The 15,695-nt window shown below is 44.4% G+C and overlaps 2 protein-coding genes across 3 annotated transcripts in view; both read left to right on the top strand.

Moving 5' to 3' along the window:
* Positions 1–5,695, top strand: part of TENT4A (terminal nucleotidyltransferase 4A) — a 34,214-nt gene extending 28,519 nt beyond the window's left edge. The window contains exons 8-12 of one of the 2 annotated variants that reach the window (XM_083519318.1): positions 98–224; positions 558–658; positions 869–1,035; positions 2,553–2,711; positions 2,989–5,695. In XM_083519318.1, the coding sequence (XP_083375444.1) occupies positions 98–224; positions 558–658; positions 869–1,035; positions 2,553–2,711; positions 2,989–3,174 (740 nt within the window). In that variant the 3' untranslated portion in view covers positions 3,175–5,695. The remainder of the gene's footprint in view (positions 1–97; positions 225–557; positions 659–868; positions 1,036–2,552; positions 2,712–2,988) is intronic. The other variant, XM_083519319.1, reaches the window with a different exon arrangement.
* LOC310714198 (tigger transposable element-derived protein 1-like) overlaps positions 1–15,695 on the top strand; it is a 222,100-nt gene that overhangs the window by 79,189 nt on the left and 127,216 nt on the right. The window lies entirely within an intron of this gene.

The raw sequence follows: 15,695 nt of genomic DNA, 5'->3' as shown, positions 1-15,695 counted from the left end.
ACATGGAATCAGAAGTGTCCATTACTATCCAGCTTTAAAAATGATGAACAGGTCTTGTAGGTCAACATTATTTAAATTTTTAATTTAACCGTTATAGGCAACGATGTTGGAAGAAGTTGTTATGGTGCCATGCAAGTAAAGCAAGTTTTTGATTATGCCTACATTGTTCTAAGCCATGCAGTATCACCACTTGCGAGATCGTATCCCAACAGAGATTCGGAAAGGTAACCAATTTGAGTGTGTTAATTGCATGGCTTCTGAAAATCCAACTTTGCACTCTTGGTCTTCTTAAATGGCTTCATAACTGGAGATGTCAGCATACAGTACTGTATCCTGAAATGCATGACTAGCTTAATGTAACTGTGAAACTTGTTTCTTTCTCCCTTCCTCCTCTCGCTGTCTTTCCTCCATTCTGCATGACAATCTGTTTAAAACTTTCTTTGTCAAAACGAAGCAAGATTGTGTGTATGCGAGCCTTTATCTACAAGGGCTCTTGATTGCAAACTTCTATCCGTAAATCAGTGTAGATTTCTTATGTAGGTCACTATTTCTTCCAGTACCTTAGGAAGAATCATCAAAGTGACACAGGAAGTGATTGACTACAGAGCTTGGATTAAGAAGAAATGGGGAAGCAAAGCTAATTTGTCCCCTGATCTTGGTGAGTAAAGGATTTGAAGTAAAAACTCACACCAAAATTTCAATTAATTTCAACCACATCTTGGTTTGATGTGATATCTGAAGTGAGCATGTGGATCATGGCTAAACCCTGCAGTAAATCTGATAATTGCATAATATCGCTTGTTTACAGCAAGGGGCTGTGAAAGGTGATTTATTTGCAAACAAAACTGATAAATGTGTATGCTTACAGGTATTCCAATGAAAGGGAGAGAACCAATATCTGCATGTAACGTAGTCCAGAATGGTGATGCTGAATCGGCATACAGCCAGCCTTTGGCTTTGTCATTTACTGGTACTCAGCAGCTGTCATCAGGCTCATCTGCCTCTTCCGTTTCTTCTCTTTCTGGCAGTGATATTGTAAGTCCCATTCCTCCCCTCTTGAAGCTGTTTTCTATTTGTTTATTCCTTTTTTCTGACTGTAATTTGGTATATCTGTGTAAGATTGCAATAGGACTTCCGTAACTTTTGTTGAAACTGAGCGTGAAACTTTTCCAGTTACCGTATTTTTTGCTCTATAAGACTCACTTTTTCCCTCCTAAAAAGTAAGGGGAAATGTGTGTGCGTCTTATGGAGCGAATGCAGGCTGCGCACCTATCACAGAAGCCAGAACAGCAAGAGGGATTGCTGCTTTCACTGCATAGCGATCCCTCTTGCTGTTCTGGCTTCTGAGAATTTTTTTTTCTTCCTTGTTTTCCTCCTCCAAAAACTAGGTGCGTCTTGTGGTCTGGTGCGTCTTATAGAGCGAAAAATACGGGTACATTGCTGTTCTCTAAAACTTGATGATTTATCATGCTGTATTTTCAGAAAGATAAAATGCCTATGTCACCTTAACTGTCATAGTGACATTTAATGTTAAATCAATCTTTTAATAAGAGAGAAAATAATTTGTAAAGTTTTTTAAAAAGAAAACCACACAGAAGCACTTAAATGAAAGAGCATTATAGCACCAATTAAAGTAATTAGTTCTTAAAAACCTTGCTTCCTTTCTGTTGCAGCCATTTTAGCTCTGTATTTTATGTATTTGGTGTCTTAAAATGCTTCTTAACTTTAAAATGTTTCCCAAGTCCTGAACAACACCATTGAATTTAAATAGGTAAATGTATTAAAGCACATGAAATAACAGATTTAAAAAAGGTTATAAGACAAAGAAAAGTTGTTGCTCATGTGAATTGCACCTTTCTTGCCTATACAACTATATCATCCTCATTAGTATGGACAGAGCATGGCAGGTTTTACACTTGCCATGTAAAACCTGTGGTGTAGCAGTTAGAATGTCATGCTAGAACTTGGGAAACCAGGGTTCAAAACCCTACTCAGCCATGAAGATCACTAGGTGACCCTCGGCCAGTCGCAGTCTCTCAGCCTCACCTACCTCTCTGGGTTGTTGTGGGGATTAAAGGAGGAGGGGGAGAACCATGTAGGCCACCTTGAGCTCCTTAGAGAAAGAGGTGGGACAGAAATGCAATAAATAATAAAAAATAGTGATCAGGCAATCTCAGGAATTGCTTATTTAAGTCCCAGAACATACAGGGTGTATAGTATATGTAGATATACGTATGGAGTCATGTCCTGGGGAAAAGTCCACAGTTCCTGAATCCCCTTTGGATCTTTCCCCAAACATGATTGCCTTTCTTACAAAGGCTTCCTTGATCTCCAGTGGCATTACAAACTAGTACAGGACATTTCTACACCATTCTTGGTGAAAACCACTTCTTAAGAGGACTAAGTATCAGCTTCCTGACATATTTATCATCTTCTGGTGCTTACAGTGCTATTGGTATTTGCTTGTGTGGGTGCTTAAATGAGTAGTAAGCATGTGCTCCTTTCATATTAAAAGAACAACAAACCTATTCCCCCCTTTTCTTTGTCACAAGGATTCAGATACTCCACCTTGCACAACTCCTAATGTGTACCACTTCAATCTCCAAGCACCACCTCAGCTTACAGTTGGTTTACCACCAGCATTGCCTGTGCCAAGTGGTAAAACTCAGTCTGTGCCTGCAAGAACATTGATTATGACTACTAATAATCAGGTATGGACTATATGATGGAAGTTGTCCCATTGGATAGTGGTGATGGTGGAGCAGAAAGTCAGTTGGCTTGCAATACTATTCTAAAATGGATTTTCTTGAAGCATTTTGCTTATATCTTACTGTCTGAATGCAGTTTGCATCTCTTCCGGTCACACATGTGGAAACAGCTGTATGAGTCTGGCCTTCATGAATTGCTAGGAGACAAAACTTAGTAAAAGAATTTGGTAAATTTGCAATTTAGCTGGCACTAATTGTGACCACTTCCTCTTGTTTCCAGCAGCACAATGGAATGAAGCTGACGGTCAAAGCAGCTCACAATCATACTCCAGGCAGCGGATACAGTTCTTCTGGTAATGGAGCCATGAGGCAGCCTGTTAGCAACCGAGGGCACCACCAACATAACCGTAATATCTGGAGAAGAAAGAAATACAGAGACAGTTTGCCTATTAGCCTTAGCAGATAATGGCCAGCCTCAGAGTGTCCACTTAAGACTTACGCAGTATGTGTGACACTAGTCTGGACTTGAGAACAGCACTGGGCATTTCAGTTTGTGGATGTTGCCAAATATCTGCATCCAACCTTGCATGTTTCTTTGTGTGGTGGTGGAGTCCATCTTAAAAGAAATAATTGTGCTTATCTGTGAAGCCTTATTAAATGTGGAAGTTTGTCTTCTGCCTATCCATGATTACTACAGTGCCGAAGCAGCTGTAGCAGAAGTACTGTGAGGACCATAAATGCGGTGGCACCTTCTGCTGTAGCTGCATTTGTTCATTATAGCTTTTTTGTTTTGTCAGAAAAGTATAGATGGTTTGGACTTTCCTTTCCTTTGTAGCAAATTTTTGTGACTTTGCTTGTTGCCTTCCCATTTCTTGTTTAAACTTTGTTACCATACTCAAATCAAACATAACTTTTGTGCAATAACTCTGAATGTTTTTCATTTAAGTTATATTTAAGGAATGAAGGGTGTACAGAATGTAATTTTATTATTTGCTTGCTTTACAGATCCTTTCCCAGACTGCATTTTTTAAGTTGGGGTTCACTACGTTAACTCTAGCTAATGGGGAGGGCACAATCTAGTGCTCTTGCACAGGTCATACTTGTTTCAATGTGGATCACGCAAGATAATTTGGACCTTCAATTGATTCCTTAAAACTGGACAGAGATCAGCATAAAGAATTCCAGTCTTTTAGGGTAAAGGTGAATAAGTCCCAGATGTTCATCTACAAATGCTTTTAATTAGTTTTATTTACCCTCTGGTTGGCTCCAAGCATTGTTGCTGAATGAAATATCCAACTTAAAGAATGTGGAGAAAGGAACATATATTGATTCCATTAAGGAATCTGATTAGCAGCGCGCATTAGTTCTGTTAAAAGCAACTACCTGCAATGTACCTTTGGGCTTCTCTATGCTTTTAAAGTATCAGTCTGTTAACTTGTAAAAGAGCACAGTCCCGTGCGACACGATCGTCTGTGGCAGTCACTTGATTTAAAGATGCCTACAGGGATTCTATGCAAGTGTGCATTGCCATGGCAACCTCTGTTAACCTTTTTCAAAGCAAGAAAACACATCTTGTGTAGCCCTGGGTTTTTAAAAAAGCACTATATTCTCATTGTCACTGGCTGCATCTTTTCCTTGTTTTAAAGATAAGAAGTCTTAAATCTCAACAGCACTGTATAAGTAGCTCTGCTTAGAGGAGGAGCTTAGAAAGAATTCTGCTATCTTGACATCTGAAGGATATACAGAAGTGAATGTTCTTAATTGATGTTTGAATGTTTGACACGGAATGATTTTTCTAATAGTGAGCTTTAGTATCTGTAGGCTTGCCTTGAAAGGTGGTGCAGCACATATTAAAGAAAACATTGTCCGAATTAATGCAAGGCCTTTGGGTAGTGAGAGAAGAGAGTGCAACATTCCAAAGTAGAGTAGCACATTTTGTCTGCTGTTCAGAGTTTAACAAGAAATAAAACTTTAAATATTATTTACCTATTATTAATGAATATTCATATTGGTATTGGTTGTAGCTGCTGTTTTGATACTCTTATGGGCATAAAATGTATATGACTTACTGTACCAGCATCTCTCGGGAAAGGTATGCCACGTTTATGAGTATAAAACCTCTTCATCAGGCAAATGTGATTAAGGCAGAGGCTTTGCAAATGCACACTGGCAGTTGGGCAGCCTGCAGCCAGAAGTAAACAATCAGTGTCTCTCCTAGTTGGTCATAGGTTGTAAGATACCAAGTTTTCTCAGAATAATTCTTGAACATTGTTGCCAAGATCTCCACATACACAAAAGGTTTTTCTGTCTCACAATGCCTCTCAGACCTCATGAAAAGCTTCTCTTGGAGCTTGAGGAGCTCTTCAGAGCAGCATCTAATGCAGTGCAAGGGGTTGCAGAAAGAAGGGAAAGTTGTTTGTGTGCCCCTTTTCTCATGCAGAATTGTAGGATCCCAGTCCTGGTGTATATACTGCTCCAGATGAATGATAATTTTACAACTGATAACTATGTAAACAGCAATTGGATTTTGAATTGCCAAAAATCTCAGTCCTGCTTTGATATTGGATGTGTATCTTTGCTTTGACTGTTTTTTAAACCTTGTGAAAGGTTTGTAATAGATGCTGGTACAATAAGGGATCTAAACTTGAATAAACCAGTATTCAAGGGCTGATTATAGACCTGTACTCACTTTTACATGCTAGCAATATTGAATATGAACCTATCTTATGGAAACCTCTGTGTCCTAAACAGAGTCCATTTAAAAGCAGAATAGGCTTAAGAGAAGCAGATATCATGTTCCATTTCAGTCATGGTGAACCAATAAATTGCACTGGCTACCACTCTGGTTATATTATATGCTGCTGTGGATAGCTAATTAAAATATCATGTTCAGTTTCTTTTTGTGTGTATAACAATGTGGGAAGCTAAAATACATATTTTTATGTGAAGTTTTGTATTCTTTGATTTTTAATAAATTTTCAAAGCCAGATGTGTCTGTGGTGCAACTTTCTTCATTTGCCACTGTGACCTTTTCTGTTCATTGTGTTATCACAATACTGTGATCAAGCCAAAAACCTGCCTGATCCTGCATTCTATTTCACAAATGCCCATGCAGGACATGAGGGTAGCAGATACTTCATTCCCAGATGCTGGGAATAAACAGGAAATATGCTGCCTCTGAAAATGGAGCTTTTATCTTGCTAGCATGGCTCATAGCTGTTGCTAATCCTGTCCTCTAATAATTGGTGTACTTTTTCTTTAAAGTCATCTAAGTGAGTGGCTGCATGTTTTGTGAATACATTTGTATTTTTCAGTGCTTAATGTCAATAGGAAACCCACAACTCTAATATGGGGTATGTAGAAAATGCTTCTAAGCAATGCAACAGGACCAACAGCTGTATCATTTGTCTAAAGGAGAAAAGAACTTGAAGGACAAAAAGAAGAGGACACTTTATTACTTTCTTAATATAGAGTTTTACTGGGAGCCTTCTGTGCCAGCTTTTAAACACTTGCTGAAAGTTTTTCTATTCTGCCAGGCCTATGCAGGCAAGCAAGAGAACACCCCGCCCCCCAGGATGGTCTATTGATGTTTGTTTTTAATTTCTTACTGCTTTTAACTTTAATTTTTCTGTGATGTTGTTTGGTTTTATGTTTTTATGTTGTAAACCACTGTGGTACATTTTTACAATACAGCAGTATAGAAATATTTTTATAAATATAAAATAAAGAAGAGTTATGATTTTTGTTTTGAAAACCTACCATTTTGGAATGATTAGTGGAAACAGTGGTTTTTTTAACTGCTGACTAATCTTATAAAGCTCTCTTGTTTGTCATTTATTTATTTCATTTTCCTCCAAGGAGCTCAATCAAAGTGGCATGTATACCGTATTTTTCGCCCTATAGGACACACTTTTTCCCCTCCAAAAATGAAGGGGAAATGTGTGTGCGTCCTATGGGGCGAATGCAGGCTTTCCCGGGCTTCTTGCAGCTCCGCACCACCCTCCGGATACCGGCGCAAAGCCGCGCGGGGCTCCGGAGGGTGGCGCGGAGCTGCCTGCGCTCCAGGGCTTCTTGCAGCTCCGCGCCACCCTCCCGATCCTGGCGCGAAGCTGCGCGGAGCTCCGGAGGGTGGCGCGGAGCTGCCTGTGCTCCAGGGCTTCTTGCAGCTCCGCGCCACCCTCCCGATCCCGGCGCAAAGCTGCGCAGGGCTCTGGAGGGTGGTCCGGAGCTGCCTGCGCTCCAGGGCTTCTTGCAGCTCCGCGCCACCCTCCCGATCCCGGCGCGAAGCTGCGCGGGGCTCCGGAGGGCGGCGCGGAGCTGCCTGCGCTCCAGGGCTTCTTGCAGCTCCGCGCCACCCTCCCGATCCCGGTGCGAAGCTGTGCGGAGCTCCGGAGGGTGGCGGGGAGCTGCCTGTGCTCCAGGGCTTCTTGCAGCTCCGCGCCACCCTCCCGATCCCGGCGCGAAGCTGCGCAGGGCTCTGGAGGGTGGCGCGGAGCTGCCTGCGCTCCAGGGCTTCTTGCAGCTCCGCGCCACCCTCCCGATCCCGGCGCGAAGCTGCGCGGAGCTCCGGAGGGTGGCGCGGAGCTGCCTGTGCTCCAGGGCTTCTTGCAGCTCCGCGCCACCCTCCCGATCCCGGCGCGAAGCTGCGCGGAGCTCCGGAGGGTGGCGCGGAGCCGCCTGCGCTCCAGGGCTTCCTGCAGCTCCGTGCCACCCCCCGGATCCCGGCGCGAGGTCCTGCGGGGTCGCAAGGCTTGCAGGCAGCAGCCTGCAGCCCATAAGCTCGGGGGATAGCAGGGAGGCGCAGCGCCGCCACCCCGCTATTCCCTGACCTGATCTGAAGGCTGGGGGGGAGCAAGCTTGCTTCTCCCCCCCCCCCGCCAGCCCCACAAGCTCGGGGGATAGCGGGGAGGCGGAGCGCCGCCACCCCGCTATTCCCGGACCTGATCTGGAGGCTGGGGGGGGGGAGAAGCAAGCTTGCTTCTCCCCATCGCCAGCCCCATAAGCTGGGGGACAGCGGGGCAAGCCGCTGCCCCACGGAGGCTAGAGATGCTGTCCCTGAAGGCAGAAGAGGGAGATGGAGCGCTCTGTCTCTCTCTTCTAGCTTGGGGATGGCTGCGCAAACCTGGGGGGGGAAATAATTTTTTTCCCCTTGATTTCCCCCCCAAAAAACTTGGTGTGTCCTATGGACCGGTGCGTCCTATAGGGCGAAAAATACGGTAGTTCTCTTCATAATTGGAGTAGTTTTTAGGGATCCATATATTACTTTCCTTGGGACGCGGGTGGCGCTGTGGGTAAAACCTCAGTGCCTTGAGCTTGCCAATCGCATGGTCGGCGGTTCGAATCCCCGCGGCGGGGTGAGCTCCCGTCTTTCGGTCCCAGCTCCTGCCCACCTAGCAGTTCGAAAGCACCCTTAAGTGCAAGTAGATAAATAGGTACCGCTTTATAGCGGGAAGGTAAACGGCGTTTCCGTGTGCTGCGCTGGTGCCGGCTCGCCAGAGCAGCTTCGTCACGCTGGCCACGTGACCCGGAAGTGTCTCCAGACAGCGCTGGCCCCTGGCCTCTTAAGTGAGATGGGCGCACAACCCTAGAGTCAGACATGACTGGCCCGTATGGGCAGGGGTACCTTTTGTATTACTTTCCTTAGATAAAGTACAGTGGTACCTCGGGTTAAGAACTTAATTTGTTCTGGAGGTCTGTTCTTAACCTGAAGCACCACTTTAGCTAATGGGGCCTCCTGCTGCCGCCGGGCCGTCGGAGCACGATTTTTGTTCTCATCCTGAAGCAAAGTTCTTAACCCGAGGTACTATTTCTGGGTTAGCGGAGTCTGTAACCTGAAGCGTATGTAACCTGAAGCGTATGTAACCCGAGGAACCCCTGTATTAACAAAAAATCAGGTATACTTAATTTTTTCCCGGCACCATGATGGCATAGGATCTCCTCACTGGGAACCAGTTTCAGAGTGCATACTTCCTCTGAGCTTGATTTCACTTAAACTTAAAACTGTTTCCAAAGCTTAAGCCACAGCGTGCAATCCCATTATAAAAAGTATTATTGCAGTCGCAGACTTGCAAATTATAAACAGTTCATTTAAAATGGAGCTGGCCTATTAGTGCAATTCTAGGTGGGTCTGCTCCTAAATGTAGGACTTCCCTCATTTCTCTTGATGGCAGAGGTTAATTCAGGATGATGTCTGTACCACTTGCCCCATTCCTGTGTTCCTCCATCTTTTTATCAACTCCTGCCACAGCCTCTTCTAATTCAAGTGTGGGGCCCCAGATGTTTTTGAACTACAACTCCCATGCCCAAGCACTGACCATGCTGGCTAGGAATGATGGGAGTTGTCCAACAATATCTAGGAACCCAAGGTTGAAAAAGGCTGTTATCATATACCGTATTTTTCACACCTGACCATAAGACACACCTAGTTTTTAGAGGGGGAATGCAAGAAAAAAAATTCTTTAAAGGGAGCGCCGAGCAGAGTCTGTATGCACCCCAGGCTCTGCTCAGCGCTCCCTTTCATGAGCCGCGTGGAGCGTGTGTGCGGCGCTTCTTTTCCCCGAGGAGGGAGAAAAGCCCCCAAGAGCCACACACACGCTCCGTGAGGCTTGTGAAAGGGAGCACGGCTCTTGCGGGCTTTTCTACGAAGTGGGAGAAGGACAGCCCGTCACTGCATAATCCTTGCACTGGTGACTGTTACTTTGGATACAACCCCAAAACTTATATGTGATTGTGCTATAGATAGAGATCTTCCTTGTGGTGCTTACATTCATTGAACTAATGAGCTACCAAGGGAGTTGATAATAATAATAATAATAATAGATGAAGAAGAAATGGTTTTTAAAAAACAAAAAAACGCACCCCTTCTGTTCTGGGTTGATTATGAGATTCTGAATTATACTGGAATACTTTCTTTTTTTACAGGAAGGGGGCACTCTTGCATTAGTTTTCCTTTCTGAATAAAAATACTGTATAAAATACAGTGCAAAATACTCTGATCTCTTGGGCTGTTGCTTTGCAAAGTGTTTTGCCTTGGTTTCAAAAAAATTTTTGAAAACAAAAATTCGAAATACAAAGATGTTCAAAAATGTACAGACACATATAGTCATCCACACCAAAAGTTGGCTTTGAGTCCAATTGAGTTGAGTGAATGGGGCAAACATGCTTAGAGAGCCTTCCAGAAAAATACTGGCGGGAAGGGGACAAATGGCACTTTGCTTCTCCCAAAGCCTGCTCCAGCTATGGGGGGCCTATAGAGGCAGGAGGTGGCACACAGATGCGAGGTCTGGACAGGTATTGTGAGGATAGAGGGAGAGAGCCGATGAACCATGTATACTCCCTTGACTTCCTTGGAGCAAAGGTGGGATATCTTCCTATATACATAAAAATGGCAGGCTGTTGTCATGCTGCAGTTCGCAAGGTGGCCACGCCAACACCAGTGTGACAACAAGGTGGCAGGTGGCACAGGTGAGCAGTTGAACAGTATGGGAAGACGCTTCACAAAGCAGTTGAGCAAAGCATTCCGTGAAGAGCTTCCTCCCTCCATTAAAATTGGGCTTGGAGTGCATTGTGTGGGGAGGGTGGGGCAAGCTGTCTTGGGACAGGTGAGGTGGGTGAGGGGTTGAGGGAGGAGCAGTTGGCCTGGTGTGGGGAACGGATGGAGAACTGAGGAAAGAGAGCTTGCTTTCAAGTCCATGGGAGCTGAAGCGCTTTCCTTTCAGAAGGCCCACTGTGAGGTGATACTAGGGAGGAACTGGACTCTCTGAGCCCTAATGTGCTTGTCCTCAGGGCAAATGTAGTTTCTGTAATACGTGTGGAAGAAAAACTTAGACATGTAGCAGAGATTCCCAAAAAACAGACCAGAGGCAATTGTACTTCATGCAGCAGAGCTTTACTTGCTACTGAAGGCAGATGAGCACTAATCCAGTACATTCAGGCTTGGCACAGTCCATAAAAATCCAGTTGCAGCACTTACAAAACTTATAAACCTATAGCGAGACTAAACCTTAACACTAGGCATACTGTGTACAGAATACCACACCAAAAGGAAGAGAGAGAAAGTAAAACCCAGGCTCCTTCTGGTCTATATTTATAGTCAGCATGACCTTAATTGGAAGAGATAAGAGAACCAGTTCAAACCAGCTTCCCAGAAGGTATAACCCAAACAATCATGAAGCTTCTTTCATACAGAGAAGCTTCCAGTAGCTTCCAGAACCTTCTTGAATTAATCAGAATAGGAAAGATCTCTACACATCAGATCAATACTTTCTGCACTAAGAAATGCAAACTGACAGTTTCCTCTCCCCACCCCCAACTTAGGAGGGAAATGGAGTACTCCCTGTCTCCAAAACAACTTATCATGGGTGGAGTTTTGCTTCCAGGCTGTATTCTTTCTCTGAGCACTTCACTGGGTCTGATACTTTTATTTAAAATAGCCACCTTTGTGATTAAAGTTAATGTTCCAATAAAAGCCTGGTGCTGGTTTTGAAAGTGCTCCTAAAGATAACATTTCAGATTTTCAGGCCAGAAAACATTTCTTCTTCCTTGTAGGTCTCTGAGTCCCTTAACTACGTAAATGCAATTTGGGTGCTTAGGATCCTAATTATGTCAGCATGCAGGGATGATTATTCTCTTTTTATGAGACACCCTTGTGAATAAAACAGTGTGCCTCTGACAGGACATTTCTCTAACCAGAAGAGGTTCTGTTCTTTCTGAGGCTGATGGAAATGGAAATGTATTTCAACCACTAACCTTCAATTGAAGATTTGGCTGGTTATTTCAATCTAATGTGAAATGCATCTCTGCTCTTCTCTGCTTCCAGGACTTTTGAGTAGTACATGGTAACCACATCTGCAAACCCCCACTGCTCTCTGCATGTGTACAATTGACCTTTTGCATGTGTACAATTGACCTTTTGTATCCTTCCCACTTCTTGCCATGGCTCTCCACACACCCCAGGAAGATGTTCCCAACACTCATGCATGGCTCTGTTTGCATCCAAGCCATTGCAGCTAGCAGCCAGCCAGGATTTATTATCTTCACAGCCTGAACATCCCATCATCTGAAGTGACTGAATCTTACTCTTGAACACTCGAAGCAAGGGATGTCAGACCTGCTGGTTATCGTGAGTGACTGACAACTTAAAAACAAACAAAGCACATTATTGTACAACACTTCCCTCCCACCCCCACCCCCACCCCACCCCCACCATATTTCTACTGTGTTACCTTTTCTTTTCAGGCCTGAGTTTAATCCTTTTTCTGTTTCCATGCACCAAGGGGCAAGTGGGAACAGGTGGGGCCAGTTCCTCTCCACTGAGGAGGCTGTGCATGCCAGGCCTAGTTTTCTGACCAGGGCAGCCTCACTTGCATGTCGGATTTTCAGTGTGAGGCTGGGAACGCATTGGCTGAATTGTGCCCTGGGCACCAGCAGCATCAAAGGGACAGAGGTTCCCCACATTCATCTCTGCCAGCCCTTTTGTTTGTTCAGACCCAACTGCTATTATTTATTGTTTGTCTCCTATGGATACTTTCCATTTTTTAAAAAGGAGAAAAATCAAGGAAATAGTACCACAGAATTACAAACAACATGTAGTTTAGCTTCAAGAGAAAATGATTCACCACAGTCACCAACAAGGTTTACAGCTGAGTAAGGATTTGAGGCCAGATCTACCTGACCCAGATCAAACACTTACCACACTGGCTTCCCTGCTGTGTGATCTTAAGAAAAGAGAAAGAATTGGGGAGGATATGATTTTCAAGTTTCAACTGTTGTGATGAGAAAGTATGCCCAACAGTAGGAGAATGGTATCTATAGGCTTTATTATATGGATGAGATTTTTTCAAATAAGGATTTCAGAGTGGAAGTATGATCACTGGGCAACAATTTTTTACTTTTTGAAAGTTGTCTAGATTTCTACAATTGATTTAGGGTATTTTTGCTCTGCTGAATCAGGAAATGGCATCCGTTTCTCTCCATCAGGTCAGGTTTTTGTGCTATGTTGATTTGAAAAAAATCAGATCTTGTGACAAAATCGATTACATTTTTTTGGCATTATCAGCTGATTTTTGTCAACACATATCATCCTAAATATGTTTTTAAGAGAGAAAAATGTTTTTCCAACAACATACGGTATATTGATTACCTGATAGAAACATCAATTACTGTAAACTAATGGTGGGCATTGATAAAGGTAAGGTAAAGGTAAAGGTACCCCTGCCCATACGGGCCAGTCGTGTCCGACTCTAGGGTTGTGCACCCATCTCACTTAAGAGGCCGGGGGCCAGCGCTGTCTGGAGACACTTCCGGGTCACGTGGCCAGCGTGACAAAGCTGCTCTGGTGAGCCAGCACCAATGCAGCAAACGGAAACGCCGTTTACCTTCCCGCTATAAAGTGGTACCTATTTATCTACTTGCACTTAGGGGTGCTTTCGAACTGCTAGGTGGGCAGGAGCTGGGACCGAAAGACGGGAGCCCACCCCGCCGCAGGGATTCGAACCGCCGACCATGCGATCGGCAAGCCCTAGGCACAGCGCCACCCGCGTCCCCATTGATAAAGGTAAGTACATGTAAATTGCATGTTGCTTCACCATTTTTGAAACTTCAGGGCTTGAACTTCCGTTTCTTGGAACTCCTGGAATGCTCAGCGGCAGGGAGGTCTCTCTTCAGAGTCCAACAGTAGTCAGCCATCATGACTGCGTCCCAGCGACCCTGATACCTGGTCTCCAGCTCTTTCATGTCCTGATGGAATATCTCCCCCTGCTCGTCACTCATTGAACCCAGGTTCTCACATAGGTTCTACCTATGTGAAAATAGGTAGTGCATCTTGACGCTCATGTTGCAGCCCGGGTTTCTGAAAGCAGTCAGCATGTTGTTGACAAGTTCTGCGTAGTTTCTGGCCTTATTGTTGCCCAGAAAGTTCTTCACTACCAGAACAAATGCCTTCCACGCTTCCAGTTCCACTTCGTTCATTGTGTTTCCGAACTCTGGATCTCTGATGAACTGACAGATCTGAGGACCATCAAAGATGCCAGCTTTCAACTTCTCCATGGTCAATCCTGGAAAAGCCTGGCACAAGTAAGCGAAGCAGTCACCATCCTTGTCCAGAGCCTTGCTGAACTGCTTGAATCAGCCAAGCTTGATGTGTAGCTGTGGGAAGAGTATTCTGTCTCTGTCCACCAGAGGGTCGTTGATGACGTTCCTTTTTCTGCAAGGCACCAATTCCTCCTGCACAGGCCAGTCCTTCTTCGTGTAATGCTGAGCACGGTCCCTACTATTCCACATGCACAGAAAACATGGGTACTTGGTGAAGCCAGACTGTTGTCCCAACAAAAAGTTCACCATCTTCAGGTCAACACAAATAAACCACTTATGCTGATCATAACCAATTTTCTCCAGCACATACTTCATCGCTTCATAGTTCTCCTTCAGTGTAGTCGAGTGAACCAGGGGTATAGAGGCAAACTGGTTGCCGTTGTGTAGCAGAACACATTTCAGTGATCGCTTGCTGCTGTCAATGAACAGTCTCTAATCTTTGGGTTCGTACTGTGGCACTCCAAGCTTGAGCAGAAGCTGCACAATATCTGCACAGTACACCAAGTCCTTCTCTTCCGAGAAAAAACGGAGGTACTCTTGATGCCTGTTGCAGAAGAAGCTGATGCTAGCACTGTCAGAGAGGAGGTTTTTCCCCCCTTCAATCTGGATGCCAACAGTTTGGCAGAGTCCTTTGACAAGCTGAGGTCGCGAACTAGATCATTCAACTCCTTTTGGGAAAATGGATGTGGAGCATCATCTTCAAGAACCACTTCTTCATGTCCTTCAACACTGGAGGCATCTTCGTCACTAATGTCAGGAAGTTCTCTGAAGATAGGCACTGGAATTTCATCACAATGTGCTACAGGACGACGTGCTGATTGAAGATCAGGTAACTTGAGGCTGCTCCAGTTCTTTCTGTTGATCCCAGTCACATCAACAGCGCAGAAGTAGCAGTCAGTGACATGGTTTGTCGGCTCCTTCCAAACCATGGGAATTCCAAAGTTCAGACTCCTCTTGCCATTGGTCCACCCATGTAGAGTCCCTGTGCATGCCTTGTGGCGCCCAAGCTTTATCCTGGTCACCAAGTTTAATACCAAAATAAGCATGGTATGCCTTATGAAACTTGTGCACCAATTTATGGAAGATTGTGAGGTTTTATCACTTCAAACTGATCCCTTTTTGACATAATCACCCAGAACTATCGGGCCTGAATACTTCTTGTCATTAAAATAATCATTTCCAATCAAAACAATTATTCAACATGGCATTTTACCCCCACCAACTTCTTCTAAAGTGCTCCACACAAGTGTACATGTGAACAAAAACGTAAAAAAAGACATGTGGCCATAGCTTAAAAACTTGACCCGATTGAGCAAAACCAATGTGATTTTTGGATTCAGCGCATCTGATTCGTCCTAAATCAATTGAAAAAATGCAGACAACAAATTTGTTGTTGATCAGTGTCAGGCACATACAGATTCCATAACTCATTTGCAGAAAACTTTGGGTTCCTGTCAGCTACATATCTGGGAGATGGTGTAACCCAAAAAGTTAAAGATGGTAGCAGTAAGATGGTTGGGATGGTCCCCACTTGGAGAAGTCAGACTGCAGTTTAAGATATCCTCCCTATTTAAATTCATTTTGTTAACTTGGGCCCAGTTCTCCAATCTCTTACGGTCATCTTGTATCCTGATTCTGTCTTCACCGGCACTGGCTACCGCTCCCAGCTTGCTGTCATCTGCAGATTTGATGAGCATCCCCTCAATTCCTTCATTCAAGTCATTTATAAAGACATTGACCAACAACGGACCCAGGACAGAACCCTGCAGCACCCCACTTCTCACTTTTGCCCAAGGTGACAAGGAGCCTAACTGAGCACTCTTTGGGTTCGGTAGTCAACCAGCTACAAATCTACCTAACAATTATCTCATCCAGCCCACTTTTTTCCACCTTCTA

This window comes from Podarcis liolepis (assembly GCF_965112155.1).
Source record: "Podarcis liolepis genome assembly, chromosome: 8".
Classification (NCBI taxonomy): Eukaryota; Metazoa; Chordata; class Lepidosauria; order Squamata; family Lacertidae; genus Podarcis; species Podarcis liolepis.
The sequence above is the reverse complement of the archived record's forward strand: the minus strand, read 5'-3'. Positions and strand labels throughout refer to the sequence as shown.